Source organism: Trichechus manatus, unplaced genomic scaffold (genome assembly GCF_000243295.1).
Source record: "Trichechus manatus latirostris isolate Lorelei unplaced genomic scaffold, TriManLat1.0 scaffold00061, whole genome shotgun sequence".
Taxonomy (NCBI): domain Eukaryota; kingdom Metazoa; phylum Chordata; class Mammalia; order Sirenia; family Trichechidae; genus Trichechus; species Trichechus manatus.
The window spans coordinates 7,789,941-7,801,505 of NW_004443997.1; the positions used below are offsets into that span (position 1 = coordinate 7,789,941).

The window sequence follows — 11,565 nt, forward strand, 5'->3', positions numbered from 1 at the left end:
ATATGTTGTAAATCCTGTCTCTATGATGTTAATGAGGGAGGATGGGTGGCAGTTGTGTTAGTAAGGCAAGACTGGATCTACAAGACTGGATTGTGTCCTGAGGCAATCTTTTGAGATATAAAAGACAGAAGTGAGCAGTGAGACAGGGGGATCTCATACCATCAAGAAAGCAGTGCCAGGAACAGAGTGCGTCCTTTGGACCGGGGTCCCTGTGCCAAGAAGCTCCTAGTCTGGAGGAACACCGAAGAGAAGAAGGTCGACAGAGAGACAAAGCCTTCCACTGGAGCTGATGCCCTGAATTTGGACTTTTAGCCTACTTTAACTGTGAGGAAATAAATTTCTCTTTGTTAAAGCCATCTACTTGTGGTATTTCTGTTATGGCAGCACTAGATGACTAAGACAATATGTTAGTCATGCAATTTCTCTCTACTGTCAGCTGTTAGAGAACTTTCAAAGGACACTTGTTTTTGCACTTGGTAGCCCTAATACCCTAATAGTTCTCAATACTTTATTCCACACTCCTGCTCCCCCTTTCTAACCTGCTATGAGCTGAGAATCCAGGAAACCAGAATATATGTTAAAGATAGTTGATAATATTGAGTGTGAGGACTGTTTACACCAACAAGTTTATGAAGTTTGGAGTAGTTATTTCCACTCCTCAATGGCCCTTTTCCCTAATTTCTGGTTATACAACTCTGTAAAGGAGAGATGAAGTTGCCAGAAATCTGGCCTCTGGATAAATTGAACGGCTGCCATATTTTCAAGCATACACTATATGACCACAGAAATAGAAAACAAAATACATACACAAGTGTTTTTAAAAGGGTAGTGTATATGTGTCTGGGCAGGGGAGCAGTGGGACAGATTATAACAAGAATAGTCTACGGTCTGCATTGCCACAAGCATATCTGCTACTCTTTAAAGTTCTAGTCATTGTTATAACTTTATATGATAAAGTAAGCCTCAAACATTCCGATGTAAACTCTCAAACAGAGTTCACAAAATAGGGCTGAGGAAGAGGAGAAAGGCATAGTTAACACTTTATAAGATTTATGGAATATGGGACGTTACATCAAAATCATATTTGGTAATTTCTATGAAATCCATAGCACTGTTCTATGCTTCTTTATTTACTTTTATATCTACATTTTATACCTAAAAATATAGGTGCAAAATTCGTTATCAGTGTCTGTTTTCTTTCCTCCCTCAATCAGCATGACTTTGTTCGACGAGATCGGCCACTGCGTGTCCTGATTGACCTTATACAGAGGACAAAAGATGCTGTTCGTGAGCTAGATAACCTGCAGTATCGAAAAATGAAAAAAATTCTTTTCCAAGAGACACGAAATGGACCCTTGAATGAATCACAAGAAGATGAAGAAGTAGGTTCAGTTTATTTCAGCAGGTACTTGTAGAGTACCTACTACGTGAAAGAGTTCTGGACTTTTGAGGGCAAAAATGTAATTGATGCTGTCTGCCTTAAAAGACATGTAGGGTCACAGAAGAGGCATTCATAAAATAACTCCTACAGAGGGGCAAAATATGGAATGTGCTGTAGAGGTATATCACAACGCACAGGTCCATCATGGGGAGAAAATAAATCTGCTGGAGGGATTAGCGAAGGTTCCATGGAGGACATGATGTGTTTGGTCTTTGACTGATGGGCAGGGGGCATTTTAGACTCAACATATGCAGTGTAGTCCTTTGAAAATAGAGTTTATTTGGAGCTAAGTTGCTTTAATTATATTATTTAATCTTATATCAAAAGATATCCCACTATGATTGATAAATTATATGTTCTGATTATATTTTACCACTTCTCAGATGGTAGTCTTTGGACTAGTAGTGATGAATACCAGTATTATTTAACAGATATATTTAATAAGATTACAGCGGTAAACATGATAGAATTGGCTTGAGGGAGACAGAATTTAATCACTTGTCCAGGACAGCAGAATTAATATCCCTGCTTAGATATGAAGTTACTCGATAGTGTCTTGCAAAGGCTCATACTGCTTGTCAAATCCCTGAAAACTCTTCTCACTTGACTTTAGTTCCAAGTAGCCATTGCTATTTTGCAAATATCCTAGAGTGGCCAGCGGCCTGTCTCCAGCACCTTGAAGTTCCTCAAGGTCTTTTGTAAACCTGGCCTGATTCTGCCTGCTGAATAGCAAGACGATAATATGATAGTTGTGTATGAAAGGGGAAAGCCCTGGGATAGCAGCATTTGGAGCCTAATGACCCATGTCCAGAATGGCCCCTGGGGAAGTCAGAGAAGTGAATTTGAGATGTCTGAAAATAGTGAGGGAGTAGTGGAGCCACTGCATAAAAAGTTTATCTTTGCAGATTTGGCAGAAAAGCAACTTGGCACTGCAGAATTGAGTGTGCTTAATAGCTTAGTCAATGGATTGGCGCTTTATCTCCAGTCATTTCTTTTTAACCCCAGTGCTCCATTTTTATAGGACAGCGAACATGGAACCAGCCTGAGCAGGGAAATGGACAGCCTGGGCAGCAACCATTCCATCCCAAGCATGTCTGTGAGCACAAGCAGCCAGAGCAGCAGTGTGAACAGCATGCAGGAGGTCATGGATGAGAGCAGCTCTGAGCTTGTCATGATGCAGGAGGACGAAAGCACAATAAATTCCAGTTCCTCCATTGTGCACAGGAAGGTAGGTTTCATGGTACCCTTCACAGCTCTCAGTGTCGTCAGTCATGGTGAAACCAGCTCAGGTCGTTTACCATCCTGGCCTTGGTTGTTACCTTCTTACAACTGGAGTGTGGAATTAAACCTAGCCCTCAGTAGTTCTCTTACAGTAAAAATGCAGGACTCTGCAGGCTATCTCTATGCCTGTTTCTTCATCTTCCTCTCTCATTAATATCCACCACCATCAATAAATAAAAATATATAAATCCATAAATCTTCAAGTCAAAGAAACCAGGAAGTCCTTCCCTAAACCAATAACCTTAACACTGCAGACCTTGACTGCTTCCTGAGTAAAACCTTTGGTTGTGCCCTTTTAGAAGTATGTAGTTTCTTAAGTGTGTTTCTTAATCTATATTCCCAGTATACTGTTGGTTTATAATTCTTCTAAGTCTAGCTCTCTTTCAGAATAATGGTCCTATTTTTTTTTTATTTTGGCTTTACTTTTCTGATTAAAGATCCTCCTCTTATACAAGCATGTCATGGCTCATAAGTTGAAATATTATATAAAAAAATATGTAAAACCACCATATTTTCCTGAAAAAAAAAATCTTACAGCTTCTTTCAAAGCAATTTTTGTGTGATGAGTATTTCACAGAATTGTCAATAATTCGTTGGAGGAATTCTCCAAAAGCATTTTGAATGACCTTACGTAAGCAGTTCATAACACAGAATTATAGAAAAGGATCCCTTATAATTCTTTCCTTATTAGGCATATATGAGGAATGTATGAGCTTATTTTAATAAATGGCAGTGATCACATTTTAATTCAGATATTAACTCATACAAACAAAATATTGCCTGTACCTTTCCAAAGTGTGAATTTAATTTTCATTCCAGTGAGAAAGCATGTTTAAAACTTTGTTTGCACTTATTGTGCTTTCTTCTTGAAAGGAAAGGGAAATTGAATAGTAAGGAGGAAAGGCAGAAAAAAATATTTTGATGTCCAGTCCTGAATACTGGAGGCATACAGTTTTATTTTCTGGGATTGATTAACTCATTCATTTGTTTAACAAATATTGGTGGGGGCCCTCTACTAAATGCTAGGAACTGTGGTAGGCCTTGGGGACACAGAGGAAATAAAACAGACCTGGTGCCTTCATCGAGCTTATTATCTGTGAGGGAGATCAAGCAAATAATCACACAAATAACTATATAATGTAATTATGAAGCTTGCTCTGGCTAAAAGGAATACTTAATCTTGGAGGAAGTAATGGAAAGCCTACCTGATGAAGTGACATTTAAGCTAAAATTCCAAAGACAAGTAAAAGTTAACTAGCTTGGGGTGAGAGATGGGGGTGAGTGCAAAGGCCCTGAGACAAATGAAACTTTGTATATTTAAGGAAGAAATGGAAAGCCCAAGGAGTTAAAGCTTGGTAGAGTGAACTAAGACCAGAGAGACAGCCGAGATTATCCAGAAGCCATGGAAACATTTTGAGGAAAGGAGCAATATCAGACGTATACAGAAATCTGACTTCGGTTGGTCTTCTTTGAACACAGGCAGGTGATCATGTATTTAAAGGGTAGAAAAGAAGGCTTGCTGGGCTCTCATTCTGGAGGGAGCTATCGTGGGTGCTGACAGGTCTGGTTCTTTCCCTCTGGGGTTCCATGGGTATAGGGAGCAAAAGAAGAGGAATTCAGTTAGTTCTTTTACCCCAGAGCCTCTCAAATGGGCACCCACAATTAAAAGAAAGATACTACTGGTATAATCAACAAGAAAGAAGACCCTGGTCTAGAACTCATTGGGGGTTATAATTTTAATTTTGGCATGCTGGTATAGAGCTGTCTTGTGATAATATGAGTAATACTTTTTCTCCCTGATGTAATTACTTAAGAAGAATAGATGTTAATGTATATTTTGAAATAGAAGGTAATTGCATTTGATCTACAAAAAATGCTTGTCAGGAAGAATTTAAGTTATATAATGTGTTTATGTTTTATTGTGAAATATGTGTTATTGTTGTTAGTTGCCACAGAGTTAATTCTGACTCATGGCAACCCCATGTGTACAGAGTACAGCTACTCGATAGAGTTTTCAAGGCTGTGACCTTTTTGAAGCAGATCGCCAGGCCTTACTTCTGAGGCACCTTTGGGTGTGTTTGAACTGCCAACCTTTTGGTTAGTAGTCCAGCACTTAATCATTTGCACCACCCAGGGACTCCTTGTGAAATACACAGAGGAAATGTAATAGAAGGGAACTGAAAAACATTTGCAAATAAAACCTTGAATGAGTTAACTTCAAAATACAAATAGCCTAGAAAACAGAGTATATTACATACAAAAACTTAACGTTAAGTCTGGTATCTTTATGAAACCCATTTACTCCCTATACCTGAGCTTAAAAATATATTATCTTTGAAAATAATAGAAATTAAAAAATTATTTAGAAAGTTTTTATTTGTTGGTTTGCTCGAATTCCTAAAACTTTTTCACTTGGGAACGTACGTGAAATACGATCTTAAACTCTCAATAAAAATTTTGTATACTGAACTACAGGAACGAGTAAACTAAATTACAGTACTATCTGCCATTGTTTAGTTTTTTGTTTTACTTTAGACAAGTCACAAACATCTTTGGGCCTCAGTTTCTCCATCTACAGAATTAGAATTTGTACTGTATGATTCCAGAGGACCCTTTCAACTCTAAAATTCTGTGCTTTTATTCCTGTAATCTTTAAAGAAGCAAATCTCTAATGTGGTGACATACTAGCTGTTCTGTAAAGGGGTACCTCAGGAGCAAACTTCACCCACACCTCACCCAGGACCAGCTCTGCTTTTCTCCTTTGTATTATATATTTGGATCCCACTTAAGATTTCACTTGAAAAAGGGAATTTTCTACTAGAATGTTTGAAAGCAACTACCCCAATCAGTCCCTTCTCTTCATGCAAATGAGATCATAGCTACCATATATTACATTTAGATACAGGTAACATTTGTGTTGCAGATTGGGTTCTTTGGGAAGCAGAGCTGAAACAATTTAGGGCAGCAGAATGTTTATTTACAGGTAGTCCCCGACTTACCACGTATTTGAGTTACTACAAACTGCATTTGCGACCATCTTTTTTTTCGTACATCTAATCATTAGTGATATGTATTATATACAATATTGCAGCATGTAATTTGCTGTTATCATTCTCAGATGTAATGTTTCCAACCCCCAAAGACAAATGAAGATTAGATTTATAAAGATACTGATAATAAAAGGCAATAATAATGAAAAAAAAATGAGATATTTGACTCACGACAGAACTGATTTATGATGAAGTAGTCATGGGAATGTAACCCTGTCGTGAGTTGGGGACTGCCTGTATTAGGAAGTTCCCTTGGGATCAACACCTGTAAAAGGGAGAGGTAGAAAGCAGCACTGAGCAGAGGGCAAAGATGAACTGCGATGTAGGCCCAAGGGCAGCCTCAACCAGCTCTACAGGGAGCTCTGGAGCTAAAATGGCCCTTCAGAGTGTCCTACATTGGACTGGGCCTTAATACCCCCATGCAGGTCAATCATTAAATCTGGGCAAGCCAGGCAAGGTGTGAACTTGGGCAAGACTGCTCTCTGCAGCTGAGGCAATCCCTAAAGGGGCCAACAGCGGAAAACGTTCCCAGCAGTTGGGGCAGCAAGTCCTTTTGTGAAGGGGGATCTGGACGGCACATTTCTGAGTCTGTCTACCATCCTATAATTGGTAACGACAAAGGTTGAAGAGCCCTCGTGGTGCAATGGTTAAGCACTTGGCTGCTAACCAAAAGGTTGACAGTTCAAACCCACCAGCAGCTCTGTGGGAGAAAGACCTGGCGATCTGCTTCCATAAAGATTACAGCCAAGAAAACCCTATGGAGCAGTTCTACTTTGCCACGGGGGGGGGTCACTGTGTGAGCAGAAATCGACTTGACTGTACCCAAAAACAACAACTACAAAGAATGTTTCAGGAAACATTTACTAGTTTTGTACAGGTTCATGTCTGGAATCTTAGAAAAGTCTATATTTCATTAAATTATCATATGATAAACAATGGCTTAACCATTATCTCATTATTTTATTTTTAGTACTTGTCACTATATAAAATTATGTTATAGATCAGTTTGTTTATTATTTCATCACTAGAATATAAGTTCTGTTTTGTTCAGCACTGTGTTCCCAACACCTAGGGCAATGCCTCACTAGGTATTGGGGACACAGTGCTGAACAAAACAGAAACAGGATAGGCACTCAGTAAGTAACTGTGGATTGAATGATTGAACGAACAAGGAAACTATAGGGAATAAATTAGGTACCAAATACTAAACTTTATGCTGTTCTGGTGCATTGAACATAGTGGGTTGAAAGGGTTAAACAATCTTAAATACTACCTTTACCGTTTGAAAGAGTTTACTGAACAGAGTTTCTCTAATAATACTGAAGACAGTAAGAACATGCTCGACAAATACTAAAACATAAAAAAAGGGTGGAAAGTTTTTGTCCTTCTTGATTGTTAAAATCAAACAAGCACATCCTGAATTAGCCAAATCATGGATCTGAAACCGATTACTATTTTACAGAGGAAGTAAGCTCACTTTTTAAAGGCCACATATGACTAGTGAGAGAGCGACTTGCAAATTAATTGCTCTGCATCCAGAATAAAAATGCCCTGATTTTTGCAGGACAGTTCTACTGTCACAGATCAAGCCCCAAAAATGTAAAACGGGACACTGAAAATTTTCCTTTGATGTCAGAATTTCAGGTTTCTTCCTTCTCTCTAGTCCTTGCCTCTCTTCTGGTCTTTCCCAGGCTCTGAAGGGATCCTAATCTAATCTTCCTTTTAAGCAAGAATGATTTGATATGTCTAAAGGTATATTCTGACAAAATAAAGTTTAGCCACTTGTTTCTTTTCCCCTTGCTCATGTTGCCACAGTGCTTTTTCCAATAACTGGACTGTCACCTTTTCTCTAGACTGGTAGGTCCTCAAGGATGTCTCTGTTCACCTACCACGTAGCACAGTGTCTGTCACGTGGTAAACACTCTAAAGGTGTGATGAACTAACGTGAAGGTGGACTTTTATAGGACACAATCAAGTCATGATTATTCACAAGTGACTCCAGGGCAAATTTTTTTTTTTTTTTAGTAATTTATTTTATTTTGTTGTTGTTGTTGAGTGTATACACAACAAAACATACACCAATTTAACAATTTCTGCATGTACAATTCAGTGACATTGATTACATTCTTCAAGTTGTGCAACCATTCTCACTTTCCTTTTCCAGATTGTTCCTCCCCCATTTACATAAACTCACTGCATCTAAATTTCCTATCCAATCTTTCGGGTTGCTGTTGTCGGTTTGATCCCATATAGATAGTTCTTAGAAGTACACAGTGCCCAAGGCAAACATTCTTTACTAATTAAGCTACTGTTTGGTTTTAAGCGGTCTTCAGGGGAATTTTTGGTTTAAGGTTTAAAGATTATCTCAGGGCAATGGTTTTGGAGGTTCATCCAGCTTCCATGGCTCCGTAATGTCTGGATTCATTGAGAATTTGAAATTCTGTTCTGCATTTTCTCTCCAAGGCAAACCTTCAATCCAGATTAGTGACTTTGCTGTTATCTAGCCTGCTTCTGGGCTTCCACCCTATTGCTATAAAATTATTGTGTATATAGCAGTAGCAAACAGTTTTTAATGTTGGCCTAAGCAACAAAGTATTTTTTATGTTGTTAATTAAAACATCTACTTTTTATTTTGTAAAAGTCTAAAATTAATTACCTTTACCTACTGCCACCTCCTATTAGTATAGCTCATAAGCCTTCAATATATTAAAATATTGTTCTTTAATTAATTTATTGTTTTAGGTAGGCCTTAATGGATGGACTCCAGTCATCATGGCCCCCTAAAAATATTTTTACAAAAAATTATTCTACTACAACTCCTAAAGCTTTACTTGGCCCTTCCTATTAGTCAGTGCTAGTTCTCTTTTTATTTTTCCTCCTTCTTTAAAAAGAAATAGCTTGCACCATTTTCATGGAGGAAAAAAAAATGTCTTTGAGGGGTAAGATGTTCTAGTTTAATTTTCATTTGCTTCAGTAGCCTTTCCTATTTTTTTTCGAGAGAGGTGGGAAAGTTCTTTGACTCTTCAACTCACATTTGGCAAAGTTAAAGTAAGTTAACATATGAAGGTGATGTTTCTTAAACAGAAGTGTCATAAACCACCTACCTATAGGAGCATCTCTGTCCCCAGCATGCTGCTGGTTACTTTTTCTCCCTAACTATCCTTCCATGTTAAGATATTCTCTTCCATCCTCTACTCTCCTTGCTTTAGCCCCAGCTTTTGAGAGTTACACTTTTTTAGACAATAATTTAATAATTTTGAAATGAACAAAACAAAGGAAAGATGGTGGGTTTGCTGATGGCCTCTCCACAGCATGAAAAATGTGGGAGTTTATAAAAAGGCTTGTCGTCACCAGATAAAAGCGATTTTTAGATCCCCCCCTCCAACAGGTGAAGGTGTGCTTGTGTGTGTGTCACTATTTGACAATATTCTTAGAGTACAGAGTAGCAGGTTTTTATGAAATACAAATTTGAATTATGTTAAATAATCCAAGAGAAAATGTCATTTTCTCACAATCTTCTCAGACCTATATTCTTGAGTTTATTTATTCAGCAAACATTTGCTGAATGCCTACTAAGTATTAAGCACTATGCTAGGTTCTAGGGAGGCTGAGATTTTTCAACCCACATTTACTTTGCCTTCAAAGAGCCTTTATTCTCATACAGAGACGGACAAGGAAGTTTGATAATGAGTACTGTGATAAAGGTAAACCCAAAACACAGTGGAGCCCAGAGGAGTGTCTTCCAGGGTTAGTCTAGAGTTAATCTAGAAACTCTAGACAAGTGACTTCACCATGCACCTTCATTTCAGAAGCATAAATAGTCAGACACTTAGGAAAAAACTTCCAAATAAAAGTAAAGGCCCTCCTCCAGGGCGTCATAGTAAAGTTGTTTGTGCCTAAGTGCTTTACATACTTCATTATATTGTATAAACTTCAATTCTTTTTACTAAAGATTTTGAATATTAAGGTAGTTTTTTTTTAATCTAAAGAGTTTATTTTTTATGATGAAAGAACACTGTAAAATTACCAAGTTAACACAGGTTTACTTAAAACTGGTCCCCAGTTACACTGGTATTTCAAGGAGCTGTTTTGCTTGTTGCTGGATGATAATGTTTTAAAGACAAATTATAACCAAGCTGTATCTTTTGTCTTGCTAAGGTAGAGCATAATATTGGTTCTTAAACTTCTAAAATCATTCTTTCAAGAAGATCTGGGCCCTCATATTATCATTTGTAAATAATCTCTATCTAGTGCCTAATCTGCATAAAATAGCAAATCATCTCTTTTCCTTTATTAATCTAAGATATGTGCAGTTCAGAAACTCTGGGGCCAGGTATAATAGTCATTTTCAAAAGACTGCTACTTGAAGAGGTAATATAACCAGCAGACTGTATACCCAGTTAATCTAATGCTTTAATATGCTTGTACTTGCTTCTTAAATCACATTACCCTGTTTTTAAATTGTTACCTTATTTAAGTTGTCTTCAGAGTTTTGAACCTGTTGTATTCAAAGGAAATGAATATTTTAGAATTCATTTCCGAATACACTTGAATGGATATCCACTGTTAGACTAAATTTTTACCCCATTTTGTGATCTCCTGCATAATATTTGAAGACTCTTAATGTTGGTGATCTCTGTTACAAAGCTGCTCTGGAAAACTAAGAATTCTTTTATAGAAGGAAAAAAAGCTGTTTTAGGGGGAAACAAAGAGTTATGCAATTTGTATTACTTATTATATTTAAAGTAGATTTAAAAGTTGGACCTATTCTACAGACTAACTTCTGAACTAGCATTACTTCAAAAATAGACCTCAGTTGGTTATCTAATTAGCCATGCATCAGCTAATATAATGTCATTTAGGGTTTTAACTTTTCCAGTGTATTTGTATATTCTTGAGTTTAATAAATTTAGAAAATATAGTGTGGCTTTTAATTTGATAAGCAGGGTCATAACCCCAAAGTGCTAAATTTTTTTTTTTTTTTTTTGCTTATTTTTATGAGAAGATAAAACAAATTGATAATATTAAAATTATACATATTTCCACATGAATAAATTTTATTTTATTCTCTTATGTGGGCAATTTGAATTCTAGCGTCAATGGTTATCTTGGTAAATCAGGTTATTACATTTTGAAACTTAGCTGCTGCTGTAGCATTTGAGGTCTCCCTCAATCAATGCACTTAATAAATTGATCAATTAATACCTAAACTATGACTTGTTAAGGCCTCCTGTAAAACCATAGGCCTCTACCTAATCTATTTTTTCTGATTGCTGGCATTTAAAATTAAGCTTCTTCCTTTTCTGGGACTGTGATATTAAGTAAGTTCAACTTTGGAGATAAATGTAATTTATCAATAAATGTTCAGCAATGTGAATGGTGGTGGGTGTCAGTGTCTTACTGTCTAGAACCTTACACTGAGCACATTAATCCCAATTCCACACCTAATCCCTCTTTATCCTCTGAAATAATAGTTCAGAATTCCCAGAAAATGATGTGGAAAATTTCACGGACCCTTCAAGCATTTTTTTATAAGTTGCAAAAACACAGAATGCATTTTTAACTAACAGCACTGTCTAAAAGAGCTTTCTGCAATGATGAAAATGTTCTATACTGCGCTGTCCAATATGGTAGCCACTAACTACATACATAGGCTATTGAGCACTTGAAATATAGGTAGTGTGACTGCAGAACTGAATTTGTTTAATTTTATTTCATTTTAATTAATTTTAATTTAAATAGCCACATGTGACTAGTGGCTACCTTTTTCAGTAGCATATGGCAAGTGTGTTC

The 11,565-nt window shown here is 37.0% G+C and overlaps 1 protein-coding gene across 12 annotated transcripts in view; it reads left to right on the forward strand.

Moving 5' to 3' along the window:
- Positions 1 to 11,565, forward strand: part of TAOK3 (TAO kinase 3) — a 178,154-nt gene that overhangs the window by 131,814 nt on the left and 34,775 nt on the right. For 11 of the 12 annotated variants that reach the window (XM_023733765.1, XM_023733757.1, XM_023733764.1 and 8 more), the window contains 2 exons: positions 1,215 to 1,382; positions 2,463 to 2,669. In XM_023733765.1, coding sequence (XP_023589533.1) covers positions 1,215 to 1,382; positions 2,463 to 2,669 — 375 coding nt within the window. Of the gene's footprint in view, positions 1 to 275; positions 325 to 1,214; positions 1,383 to 2,462; positions 2,670 to 11,565 lie in introns of those variants that run through there. The other variant, XM_023733766.1, reaches the window with a different exon arrangement.